The following is a 14,355-nucleotide window of genomic DNA, read 5'->3' on the forward strand; positions in this document are numbered from 1 at the left end:
CAATTCTAATAAAGTTTTATTTGACTATTAATGTTTTTTAGTATCAATAGACAAACTTGGTTTACCCTGACTTGATTTTGCTTTAAAAGCTTGATCAAACAGAAATTAGATTTGTTTTTAGCTGATTATTCAAACTTCAATAATTCTGATCTACACCTCTTTTTTACTTGATCACAAGCTCAAAGAGAAAATTTTTAATCTTAGTGACGAAAAATATCATGCTTCGCAAGGTATTTGTTTTACTTGATTTGTATATATTAAGAACATGATGAACATTTTTTAATGGATATATTCTACTCATTATGTATGCTAAAAATTTGCATGATGCAAAAGCTATTGTGGAGCACATATAATTTGTTGCTTTAATTTCTATTTTTATTGATAATTTATTATTTTGGATGGTAAATTTTATCTCACAATAAAATATGAATTTAACAAAATAATAAATATTATTGATACTTCTACTAAGACATTGGTAATAATAGTGATATTTAGAGATAGTGAAAGTAACGATAAACAAATAAAAACATGAAAAGAATCTCATGTTCGACTTTTCATTCATGGCCTCTAAATTGTTAGAGGAATTCTAATGGGGATAGGGTTGACTACAAACCGAGTAGGGAAACAAAACTTATAACCGTCCATAGGGGGTGAGTATGAAAATTTTAGGTCGATATAGATATGTGAGAGGGCATACTACCATTACTACAATGATCACTCAGTTTTAGAGAGAGGAATGGAACTTGTAAGAGGATGCTGATAATTGAAGTCAAATTTAATGTTTGAAGAAAGTATAACAAATGGTGATGTTTGAACAAGAAAAGGTTGAGACAGGCACTCAACAGACTTCATTTACGGTCACAACTATTTATTACAAGTGAACTACACTATTTACAATCCTTTCATATTTGCTTCAAAAATTTTAAAGTGTATTATTATCTCCATAATCGGAATTGTACTTACAAACGTAAAATCCTACAAAGCGACAGGGGATTATCGTATGCGATTTACATGGGCAAATGGCTCAGGAGCTGCTTTCGGTGCAGGTTTAGCAACTTCAGGTGTTCCAAACACATTCCAAAACCTTAGTGTCTCGTCTCCTGCAGCTGAAGCCACTGTGCATCCATCTGGACTCTGTTCAGATTTAATAACCAAATAACGGAATAACAGTTAAAGAAGATACATCCAATCCAATCATCTGCTAATTGAAAGAAAGCCAGAAACCATATAAGTACCTGAGCCATAAATAGTACTCTGGAAGTATGCCCTGTTAGCTCAGCCATTTTCACCATTGATGGGTATTTCCACAAGGTCAGCTGGTTCTGAGTGAAACCATGTGAGCTCAGCAGCTCGCGCTCATTCTTGCTCCACAGTAAAGAACAAACCTGGGACCCAGTGTCAACTGAGTTCAAGCATGCTCCAGTGTGGGTGTTCCAGAACTTAATGCATCGGTCACCTCCACCTCCTCCAGAAGCCAACAAATTACTCTGGAATGGGCACCAGGCCAGGGCTTTAACTGCGGCTGTGTGGTTTTCTAGCCTATGCAAATACTGTGTAGCAGAATTTGACGATGCCATTGATCTATCCCAAATATGAAGAAGGTTGTCATTACCACCACTAGCTAGCTGGCTTCCAGAAGCGGACCATTTCAACCCACAAACCTCTTGTTGGTGTCCTCTGTAGGTCTCCACAATGTGATCTCTAATCCTCACATCATTATTGATAATTTGGCTGTCCATTGATCCAGTCGTGAGGATGTTATTGTTCCATGCTAGTGACCCAACACGAGCTCGATGACCGCCTCTTAAAGTCCTCAGCTTCAGGCATAAAACATTTTGTCAAATGGAATCAACATAAACTACAACAGTAAGAATAACACAATTTTAAACTGAACATCTAAGAGGAGAAATCTACCTGTCGATTTGCTGTAGAATCCCAAAGCTGAACCTCAGCATTGTTCAGCCCAACGGCAATGTGACGGCCATCAGGAGCCCAATTAACACTGGTTACTGGGCCTTTATCTTCATCAACAGTGACAAGTTCTGAAGTAGAACCACTTGATGCATCCCAAAGGTATACTGTGGTTCCAAGAGCGATAGCTAGTACATTGCTGCTACCCCAATCTAGTAGATTCAAGTAGTAGTCATCTAAAAGATCAGGGGCATCCAAAGTGCGCTCTGAAGTCTGCAATAACCATCACTCTCATATTAGAACAATCATAAAACAAATTGCACAAATGATCATGTCAGTTCATTGAATCATATTTCATCATAGATAAGTATACCTGAGGAATGTGCCTGCGAGGCTTAACGGGCTTGGATTGTTGGGCAGTAGCATACTCCGGGGGCATAAATTCAACTGGAGTTGGTGGCTTGTTCTTGAATGCAAGAATCCTAGTCCTGTTCATGTTGAATACCTCCCTCAGCTGCTTCTGATAAGCCTCCTTTGATGGAGAGCTTGCTGCAGGATTTTCCTTACCTTTCCTCCCATCAGTCAACATGTAGTGTGCGTAATCAAAATCCATAGCTGATCGATTTGGTATGAACCTGTCCAACTGTTCAAGTAAAACCAGTCACAAATTAAGCACCTCATAATAATTGAAACAAACTAATGATTAAACCAATTCAAATTACAGCTTAATTAGGAAAAATTTGAAATCTATTTCTAAACAGTAATGTAAGTTTGCAAAAAAGCAGTTATATTCTCCTTTTTTTAAAACTAATTACCATATTGTATTGGAAAAAGGAAAATTCAGAATCCAAACGTTTCTTATAGCGGTCAATTCAAATTCAGGAATATTTACAATTTTGTCAAAGATAGTGAAAAAGATTCTTCTCCAAACATCGAAATCAAATTGATATAAACACAAATTCAGAAATTAAAAGCCCTAATAATTTCGAAGTTAATTAACCGAAAAATCACTATTTTGTCGACAGAATCAATTAGTTCCTTCTTTCTAAGGGCCAAAGTTGAGTTGTTTGCTTTTGCATTAAACGGATTATACTCTGTCCATTTTACGCTCAATTCAATGTACTAATTCAATCTTAAATATCTCAATTAATATTATGATGAATAGTATAAAAAAAATCAAATAAGATAATTGCAGTAAAATCACTCATTAAATCGTAGACCATGGCTCAATTGGAAATAACTTCTTCTTTGTTAGTTTTATCCGTGGGAGTGTGTTGGGAGGATGAATTTTAGGGTTATGAAAATTTACATTTTCTTTAGAATTCTTTCTGGAAAAAGAGATTTCTTGAAATACTCCTCGTGAATCCATTTCTTAAATTCCTGCAAACACAATACTGAAACAAAAACAAAACACAAAAGACAACCAAACAAAAGATAATATAATGGCAATAACAATGACCAAAGAAAGATGAATTTAAACCCTGCAAAAAAAAGAATTAGCCAAATGAGTTTTTAAAAGCAGCTAATTGAGGATTTTAGATCCCGGCGCAATCAGAAGAATTAGGCAAATGAGCGAGAGAGAGAGAGAGAGAGAGAGAGAGAGAGAGAGAGAGAGAGAGATTAGAGAGAGCAGATTGATGGGTGAGTTGGTTGAATTTGGGGGGTTTTTATTGCTACTAGGTAATTAGGGTTTCAACGGCTACATTCTCAGGATCACAACGGTTATATTTTCTTGAAAGACCTATGGGTGGGATTGAAATTTATTCGGATTGAAACCGCAAATCGAACCACATCAAATTGAATAACAAATATGGTTTGGATTAGGTTTGAAATTTCAAAAATCGAAATAATTAGGTTTGAATTAGATTTGAGAAATTATTATTTTATTTTCTATCTTGAACTGTAAATTTATAATATAATCTTTATTTGCTTATTTCCTAGTCGATATTTCAGTTCTTGGACAAATACCTCAATAGCTTCAAAGACAAAAGTCAAGTTAGATAGTAGAGGAAAATATTTTGTTGTATATGTGATGTATTTTTTGATTTTGAAGTTTCTATCTATTTGTAAGATTGTATTGAATAGACTTGTTATAGTCATTTACAAATGTCTTAAATAAAGTTTATGTCTAAATTTACAAATTCGGTTTACAAAGTTCAATTTGGCGGTTTGGACTCGGTCTAGTGTAGTGTAATGCAGTTCGGTGCGGTTTGGAGACCGAATATAACAAGGTTTGGATTTGGACTGAAAAAATAAAGACCGAAATTCATACGGTTTGATTTGATTTCATCAAAAGTCCAAACCGAACATCGAACTTTCACCCCTACCTATGTGGGTTGTGTGGGAAAGATTGTTTTTGAGAGATAGGATGTTGGGCTCGAAATTTCAATCAGAAAAGTAGTGGATTTTTGAAATAGATAAGTAAAATTATCAAAAAAACAGCATATATTAAGCTATGTTTCAACTTATTTTCAAATGTAAGCGCCTAATTCCCAAACCTGAGATATGGGTCTGCTCGCACTTACTAATTGCGAACAAAGGGTTTGCTTCAAAAAAAGGTCAAAGGAGCTATTCGCAGTTACTAACTGCGAACAGAGCTGTTGACTTTTTTTGACCAAATATTCTGTTCGCAGTTAGTAACTGCGAACAACATCGTGCCTAAATACAACAACTTCTTTCTTCCTTCCCTATTTCAGTAAAAATTAAAAACCCTAAGCCCTAAAAGTCAACTTCCCCCTTTCAAAAACCACTCTTAGACCACCTTCAATCCATCAATTCTTACATTCCTCTTTCAATTTAGCTCTTCCAATTTAGTCTGGGATAATCTAGCGTGCACAAATGTAAACTTTTATGCATTTTTTTGAGTTTTTATTTCGTTTTTTAGGGTTTTAATGAAGTTTGCTTATATACTCAAATGTAGGTCATTAGTTCTAAAATCAACACTATTCTAAGTCATCCACAACTGATCAAGGTAATGTATAATTTTTTAATAGCTTTATTTTGTTGTTTTTGAAGTATTGTTGTTCATGAGCAATAAAATTTTATGTACATTATATGTTATTAGAAATTTTGATGTTCTTATTAGAATTATTATTTATGAACTTATTAATTAATTTATTAGTTGAATTTTATGTACATTATATATTATTAGAAATTTTGATGTTGTTATTTAGTTACATTATATGTTAGAAATACTATTTATTGTTTATTATTATTTTAATACTATACATGACTTTATTACTTTATATATCAAAAAGATTATAATCAAATGAATATAATGTACTTGTATTGGCATGAAGTTGATAATGATGTTGAGTATTCATGTAGAAATTGCATCATTTCGTGTGACTATAGTATGTTTTTGGAATGGTTCTATTTGAAAATGTAGTGCAATGTTCATTATGTTGGGGGTTGACGTAAGTTGTTTGCATGCAACTTGAACATGGATTTGAATGAGTTTAAACGTCTTATATGTTCTAAGATTGGATTGGATTCCACTAGAAGTACCGTTAATATAAGTTTTAAATATGCCATGAGTGGACAATTGCTTGCCTTTCTGGTTGAGGATGATGAGGCTATAGATGCTATGTGGGAGCATTCAAAGTCTACCCAAATTCCCTCTTTGGCGTTATATGTAGAAGAAGTACCCTTAGGGAATGTAGTTGCGTCTAATCCTACTCCTACGCCTATGCCTATATCAACTCAAGAAACTCAAAATCCTTTTGTTCCTTCCCCATCTTGTACTCCTTCTCAATCCTCTCCGAATCAAGTTCCAATTGATTCAATGGTTAACTTAGGAGAAAGTGATGAGATGGGACCTTGGGATGATGGTAATGAGAGTAATGAGCTCATTGACGATGCTTCTGATGATGATGTGGATGTCGATGAGGATGCGCTAGCAAATGACATGACCCTAGGCAACATTTCTACAATTGTTGCTCCTACACCCTATGCCCTATGTCCACCTCTAGACGAGTATGGGGAGGACAACTCCTGGAGGACATGGGCTTGTGATACTGCTTACACAGAAGAAGGGGAGTTTGGAGAAGGGTATGATGTTCGATAGTAAGGATGCTTTGTTGAAAGCTATAAGAGTGTATTGTATTCGTAGAAATGTGGAGTATAGTACAGACTTCAAAACAAACCGTCCTTACCTCACTAGTGGAAAAAAACGTATTTGCTGCTTAACATTTGCTGCGGTTTTTGTATATATGCAGCAATAAATAGGAAAAAGAAATTAAAAAAAAAAAACCGTTAATTGCTGCGGTTTTACGCCTTGACCGCAGCAAATACTCGTGTGCAGCTTTAATTGCTGCGGTTTGTTACTTGCCCGCAGCAAATATGTCTTCCAATTGCTGCGGTTAGTTGAATGCCTGCAGCAAATACCCATTTCAAGATTTTCTATTTTGCAGGAAACGCACTAATTGCTGCGGTTAACGTTGGCCCGCAGCAAATAACCGTTGGAATAATTAAAATAAACCCGCCATTTTAGAAACTCGACTACATACGTTTACACAGAACACTTTGCTTTTAAACGTTAACCTCTCAAACCCATTGAAAAAACGCTTCATCTTCATCTTCATCTTCATATGCTTCGTTCCTCTTCTTCATCTTCACAAACGTAACGTACAACAGTTTCTTCAAAGTCGTTCTTCATCTTCATCTGCAAACTATCAAAAAACGCTGTGTGTTAACAGTTCTTCATCTTCTTGGTTCATAAACCCACGAAATTTAATACTTTGGTCTTGTTCATCTTCAAAACCCACAACATTAAGGTATTTTTTGTCCTTTTAATTTGTTAAGCTTTTAAGTTTTGCAAGATATTCATGGAAAAACTCGAAAATTATGGCTGTGTGTTAATCGTTTGTATATATACTAATTTTGTTTATCATATATATCATGTTTTGTTATATTTTTAAGTAATTTCTTCATTTTATTTATGAATGTGTATGTAGTTGTGGTTTTTAAGTTTTAAATTTATCATAATTTTTTTATAGTTTGTAAATTGTGGCCGATTTTTAAGTAATTTTGTGTCATGTTTTGTAGTTGTGGTTGGTTTGTTTATGGTTAAATGAATGAGTTGTTGATATGAATGTTAATTTGTTGTCCAAGTTTATGAAAGTGATTTTATTTTTATTGTTTTATATGTTGTTAATATATATGAATTTATCATAATATATATTGAAGGCAAACAAATAAAACATAAGAAGTTGAGTAAATACAAAGCTATATGAATCTTAGAGTTGATACTTACATACATTAGTGGGTGAGCCTTACACCTTCTTTGAATGGTCAACAACATTTTGTATCATTCAAATAACTATACTAGATTTGCTTACTTATTTCTTATTCATGAGATGTCCTAAGTACTAGAAATGTTCAAGGTGTATAAAGTTAAATTTGAAATCAACTTAACAAATGAATTAAGAATGTCATATCCAATTGTATTGGTGATTATGATGGTCGAAATGATGGTAAAGGCGAACAATGCCCGTAACCATTTGCAAAATTACTAGAACAATATGGGATTGTCTATTACTACACCATGCTAGTGTCACATAGCATGAGTGGTGTAGCTAAATTACGAAACAAAGTCCTTAAGGACATGGTAAGATGTATGATTTGCCATTCAATCTTACTCTAGAGTAAGGCATTAAAGACTACAACTTACATTCTAATTCAAATAGCAACTAACAAATTGCTAATACTCCATATGATCCTATTACTCACATTATTTTTAAATGAGAATTGATATGTTCAATAAGAGTGTTGAGTTAGGGAGAGATAAAGCTATACTAATTTTATAAGATAAAGTTATAAGCATTGGTTAAATATGTTTGTTATAAACAAGTATATATGTTCTAATATATTTCTATTCATACTCTTTCAGGTACTGATATACAATGCATCTATTCAGAGACGAAATTGTCCCCGAGATTGAGACCTCGGATAATGAGAATCGTAGTTATGACAGCGAAGAGGACCAATTTGTGAGATACGAGCGTATGGCTGAAGACGCTCCACCGATTGACAATGATTTTGAGACTGAAGACGCCCCACCAATGGATGCTCCCACTACCAGTAAGAAAAGAAAAGGGCGAGGTCCTGCGAAAAACCTCAAAGTCACAGAACACATGCATTTGGAATACAATGCATTGGGTTAACCCTGCGGAAAATGGCGTACGCAATATGAAAAACAAGTGGGTCTATGTATCCGCAAGCTTTCCATATTAAACGCATGGAACGAGGTTTCAGAGGGTTTGAAGAACTCTCTATGGAATGATACTGTGGTAAGCAACTTTACTATTTTTACTCATTTAGTTTCATTTTAAAATTAATTTGATTGACAGTAATAAATATAAATTTTTTGTAGAATCTTTTCCACATCGAGAGCGATGAGGACAAGAAGAATGTGTTTATTCAGAGATTTCAAATCCAAGCTAGTAACTGGCTGGATTACTAAAAGGCGTGCTCGTACGACCAAAAAGGTCAAAATGGGAAACGAAGGTGGAGAGCAATCACCTTCGAAGATGCCCTACGAAATATGGGGTCACATATCGAAGAGGGATTGGGAGGCCTTTGTTGCCAAAAGAACAACTCCCATAGAAGTTGTAAGTATTTCATATTATATTATAGTTTACCAATTTGAATTTCTTCTTTTGATTCAGTCATTAAACTAATACATGACATTCGATTTCTATTGATTAATTAGGAAAAGCGTGGTAAAGCTTCTGATTCTGCAAGCAAAAGGAAGTTTTACCATCGCTTGGGCCAGAAAACGTACGATGAGGTCCGAAAAGAGTGGGTGGATGCGGGTTTATACCTTAATTAAAGTTCATTTACGCCCTTATCTACGACTACCTCTGCATCCGTGAATACTCCTGCTGGAGATCGGGTGCGTGATTGGTATTGCGGGCTTCATTCTCGAGATGCAAGTGGTAAATTTACCATTAATGATCCGGGAACGAAGAAGGTTGCTGATGCTGTGGTGAGTTTTGAAATTATTAAGTATATTCTTGATTTGTTTTGTATTCTTTGGCTTTGATGTACTTATACTAATTGCTATGTATGTCACTTTTTATTTAAAAAGATGGGCTGGAAGGAAAAATAAGCTACGGGGGAGTTCACCCCAAGAGGCAATGTTGACGCATTGCATATGGTCTTAGGGAAAGACCACAGTGGGCGGATAGTCGGAAAAGGAGGCGTCCGCGTGGGGTTACAGAAGGCATTCGACAAAGAGTGTGTTGCTACTCAATCCCGAACGGCGCTGCGGGATGAAGTAGCAACCCTTCGAGCGGAGATTACGAAGGATGTTCTCGCCAAGCTGGCCGCCGTGCTGCAGAAGATGGGAGCACCCATTGTTGACTTGGCAAACTTGATTGTCGAGGATCAGGAAAGTCAACATGGGGATCCTAACGCTTCGGTCGAGCCAACACCCGAGCCCATTACCCCCGTAGCACCCCAGCTTATTATTAATACCCCTGAAGGGGAAAACCCTACACCGGAGATAGGCATGGCCACGGGGCGGGTTACCCGGAACCGAACCGGTCCCGAACCGCTTGGAACCGGATCCGGAACCGGAACCGTTTGCGACAGGTTCCGAACCGCCCCGAACCGCGAAACCGTGAAACCGCCGGAAAAAAATTGCCGGAACCGTAAAACCGCCGGAAAAAACCGTCGTGAACCGGGTAAAAAAACTCGCGGTTTGGAACCGGAACCGGTCCGGGAGAACCGGTCCAACTGTTCCATGGAACCGGTTCTGGAACCGGAACCGGAACCGGTCCGGTTGAACCGGCTCAACGGTTCCGTGGAACCGGAACCGGGACCGGTCCGGTTGAACCGGCCCACCGGTTCCATGGAACCGATTCGCCAAAAAACTAGCCGTTTGTTACCGTTTATAGCCGTTGGGATATACTCTATATATACTCATCACTTTCAATCATTTTCATTCACAACTCATCTCTTCTCCTACTCTCTCTACTTACTCTCTCTACTTAATTCTTTAATTACGCAATTATTCTCTTAATTACATAATTAGTCTTCTAATTATTTCTTAATTTAGTTAGTTACATAATTAATTATTTATTTATTTCTTAATTCTATATTTCTATTATTACTTCAATATTATCAATCATGTCTTCATTTTTGAAAAAAGCCACAAAAAAAGTTACTAAAGTGGCAAAATCATTAGGAGGTTCCAGTTCCTCCAAAAGAAAGGCCACTTCTACTCCGTCGGTATCAACAACACCCTCCATTAGTAATTATAATTATGAACATAATTATCCGGAAGGGTACGACCCGGAGTTACATAATTATGCAGAAGAAGTGGAAAGAGATATACAAATTGATGAAGAAGAGGAACCAACGACCCCAATTGGGATACATATATCTCGACAGTCATCAACAAGATCATATGAAGAACAAGGAGAACAACAACAACAAAGACAAGCTCGTGGTAAACGAGTCAATTTCCAAACTATCGGTTAGTTTTATAATTTTATTCTTCAAATTAATTAAACTTTAAATTATTTATTTATTTAATTATAGTTTTATAATTTTAAATTATTTATTTAGATGAAGATGAACCAGTAAGACAACCTTTTCCGGCAATGCCACCTCCTAGTGGTAGAGCTGTTTCACATGTGTGGTCGTATTTCACAAAAGAACCAACTGAGAATCCAGATATTTTCTTATGCACTTGTCAAATTTGTGAAAGTCAAGGAGTAAAGCCCTTAGTTTCATACAGTTTCACCAGAGGTAAATACTTTTTAAGTTTTTTATACATACATAATACATTCATACATTATATATTCATATTTTATAAACATTTATTTATTGTGTTTTGTGAATACGTGTTAGGTGGTGGAACGGGATCTTTTAACAAACATTTGGCAAAGAAGCATGGAATCACAAAAGAAACTCATGCAGCAAGCGGCAGCGGGACCACAAGTGGAAGCCGACAGACATAATGGGACATTCCCAACACAGGTATGCCTTTTAGATATAATCGTAATGACATGATTGATGAATTTTCTAGGTATGTAATTTGTGATGAATTGCCTTTTAACCACGGTGAAAGTAGGGCATACGAGCGTCTTACTAGACAACAATTGCAACCACAATATAGAGCAATCCCTAGGAGCACTCTTAAAAGACGCACAATTAAATTATACGAATCAATGCGCTATGAATTAGTTGAAATGTTTAAATCGTTTAATGGTAGGGTTAGCATAACAACTGACATTTGGTCTGCTCCCCCACATTTAGAACCTTATATGTGTGTAACAGCACACTGGATAGATCGAAATTGGATTATTCAAAAAAGAATAATTGCTTTTGAGACAATGCCAGAAAGACATACCGGTGAAAACATAAAATATAGATTAGTAGAGATATGTAGAGAATGGAACTTATTAGATAAAATATTTTGTTGTTCAACTGATAATGCAACCGCAAACATTAAATGTATAGAACTTTTGTTTAACGAACCTGCCTTTAGTTTAATCCTTGGGGGTAGCTTATTACACATACGTTGTTGTGCGCATATAGTTAACTTATCTTGTCAAGTAGGCATAAAACAATTAAGTGAATTATTAGAACCAATTAGGGATATAGTGAAATGGCTTAGGACCGGAAAGATAAAAAGAAGATATAAACAATTATGTGACCAATACCAACTTAAAAAAGTGTATTGGTCATTAGATACTCCTACACGTTGGGGCTCAACCAACGATTTATTAAGAAAGGCGATTGCTTATCGCCCAGTAATAACACAAATATATAGTGAGTATACAGATAGTTTCATAGCTGATGCAACTTGGGAATTAGCAATAGGTGTACATAACATATTAGAAGCGTATGACCACGCGACTAAGATTTTTTCTTATGTTTATGAACCGAACGTTCACTTAGTAATAAGTGAATGTATTACTATTTTTTATCATCTACTTAAACATATACATGAAGATACTAACCCACAATTAAGGCCGATTCTTGCAGATATGATGGAAAAATGGAAATCATATTTTACCGATTTTCCTTATATTTATGGAATCGCAACCATTTTGGACCCACGTTTTAAAACTGAGGTCCTAACTAAAGTAATAGGATTTTATTATCAATCGTTAGATCGCCCGTCTTCTGATGTACAATATTATGTAGGAACATGTAAAAAATATTTAGCTGAACTGTATGATTTTTACGCTAGTGTATATAACTCGAAACGCGATATGTCTAGGCGTGCTAGCGTTTCGGCTCGTCCCACTTTCTATAATTCAGTAATAGCTAACATAATGACTCAAGATGATAGTTTTGTAGGATCTTCTTCTTCCTCGACCACATATTTAGAACTAGATAGTTATCTTAAACACCACTTTGAAATAGACCCAAGTGTCTATAATATTTTGGAGTGGTGGAAAGAAAAATCTGTTAAATTTCCCATTTTATCGAGAATTGCAAAGGATGTCCTTGCAATTCCCGCGTCAACTATTGCGTCGGAGTCTGCTTTTAGTGCAGGTAGAAGAGTTTTGGATGAAAAGCGATCTCGTCTTGCTCCACATAGTATTCAAATATGTGTTTGCAAGAAAGATTGGGATCAAGCTGAGATTCGAACACAAGGACTAAGGAACGATGATGATCAAGACGACGATGATGATCCATGGATGATGATGGATACAACTTCATCATCGTCAGGAGGAGAGTCAACGGAAGCATCTAATCAACCACATGATGATGACGAAGACGAATAGGATCAATCCGACAAGCGACAACGATGAATCAACACTCAACAACTATAAATAAAAGGTATGACAAAGAACTACGTGGGCTTTGATTCCTTCGGGATACGTAGGCAGCTTAGTATTCATTTGGGTACTAGGTTCAAGTCCATTTTCTCCCTCTTTTTTTATTAATCATCTTTATCGACATTATCATTGATTCGTTTCTTATTAATTTATTTTTTTCCATTCTTTTTAGTAAATATTTCAATAACGATGACAACTTGACATGCAATGAATTTCGCTAATAATCAAGTAATCATCAAAGGTACGTCCGCGATATTATAGTATTTTTTTATTATACAAAAATTTAAAGAAAAAATTAAAATGGAACCGATGGTCCGACCCGCCCGTCCCGTGAGTTGGAACCGCCGGAACCGCCTCATGAACCGCCAATGAACCGTTTGGAACCGCCCGGAACCGGAACCGGAACCGGAACCGTTCGCGACAGGTTCCAAATGGAACCGGAACCGGGTGGAACCGGAACCGGATGGAACCGGAACGGAACCGGACCAACCCGGACCGTGGCCATGCCTAACCGGAGAACATAAACTCCGTTGCTCAAAATCCGGAGCCAACTCCAGAGCCAGTGCTACATGTACATAGTTTTTAAATATATAAGCACTTATTAATTTAAACTGCAACACGTTTTAATATTTTATTATGATACTTATTATACTAAACGACACAATTTTCAGGAGGCGACTCCTTGTTCTCTTTTGCTGCCTCAGTTAGGTGTTGCTAGTGATGGCGACTTAACTGTGGTTGCATATGGTGTGGCCCAGCCAAACAAAGAGGGCTAAACAGTGCATTCAATGCCTGTTACAAGTGGCCACATCTGTGTGGTCGTGGAAACTATTGTAAAGGGGTTTGAAGATTTCTCACTCCCGGTTCCAATGCCAGCATGGAGCGTTGAGAAACTCTCACACGCTCTAGGTAGTTTCATCACATGGCCATATGCTTGGGTCCGATTCACTAACATGGTAAGAATCATTTGTACCATATTTTTTTTATTTTTTTAATTGCATGCTCACACTAATTTAATTGTATAAATTGAAATAGCAAAAGAGTCCAAAGGGATCTTGGAGAGAGGTCGGTTCCTCAGCAAAGGTGTCGACTGGGTCAAAATCGATGCCAAGCACTCCAATTTTGACTGATGAGGAGCTAAAAGATCTCTCTCAAGATTGCAAATGGCTGCATTATTGTGCATCTCGCATAAGTGAGGAGGACCCACTCATTCTGAACCTGCTGAAGGAGCAATACTGCTTTTTAGAGAGCCCATTTGTAATTATTGGTCCTAGTGACATCGGGCAATTTTTGAGAGGAGAGATGCTGAACGTAGCTCTTTTCCATGTCTACATGAGGTGATGTTCATTATCTTACAAGTTAGGCATTGTTGTTTAATTGTTTTATTAACCGAAGTACTAACAAAATTTTCTTATTTGTGAGTTTAGTGCGGCTTACGAGGAGCTAAATTCTTGCGAACCTCCAATAAGAATTGGATGGTTTTGTCCTGAGTCGATTTTGGGTAGTAAATGTGTAAATGATCCAGATGACGTCAGAGCATACATTCAGACTGCTTTGACTAATTCCCTTGCATCTAAACACACGTTCATTCTGGCTCTATATATGGAAGAGTAAGTTTTATTTTTGAAATTGAACTTATCTT

General features: G+C 36.4%; 1 protein-coding gene across 1 annotated transcript; it reads right to left on the bottom strand.

Moving 5' to 3' along the window:
• Window positions 1-610: 610 nt before the first annotated feature.
• Window positions 611-3,594, bottom strand: LOC130809774 (cell division cycle 20.1, cofactor of APC complex-like). The gene is made up of 5 exons (XM_057675604.1): window positions 3,221-3,594; window positions 2,285-2,554; window positions 1,915-2,184; window positions 1,236-1,817; window positions 611-1,134 (listed from the first exon to the last, which is right to left on the bottom strand). Exons 1-5 carry the CDS (start codon window positions 3,278-3,280, stop codon window positions 994-996), a joined length of 1,323 nt encoding a protein of 440 aa, XP_057531587.1. The 5' UTR covers window positions 3,281-3,594; the 3' UTR covers window positions 611-993.
• Between the last annotated feature and the right edge of the window lie 10,761 nt (window positions 3,595-14,355).

Source organism: Amaranthus tricolor, chromosome 1 (genome assembly GCF_026212465.1).
Source record: "Amaranthus tricolor cultivar Red isolate AtriRed21 chromosome 1, ASM2621246v1, whole genome shotgun sequence".
Classification (NCBI taxonomy): Eukaryota; Viridiplantae; Streptophyta; class Magnoliopsida; order Caryophyllales; family Amaranthaceae; genus Amaranthus; species Amaranthus tricolor.

What these genes read in the sequence shown, in the direction of transcription:
- LOC130809774 (XM_057675604.1), bottom strand. Translation starts at nt 3,280, where the DNA reads ATGGATTCACGAGGAGTATTTCAAGAAATCTCTTTTTCCAGAAAGAAT. An exon ending in CTCGCAGGCACATTCCTCAG is followed by an intron (nt 2,185 to 2,284) that starts GTATACTTATCT and finishes TGGTTATTGCAG; the next exon opens with ACTTCAGAGCGCACTTTGGA. An exon ending in GAGTACTATTTATGGCTCAG is followed by an intron (nt 1,135 to 1,235) that starts GTACTTATATGG and finishes AAATCTGAACAG; the next exon opens with AGTCCAGATGGATGCACAGT.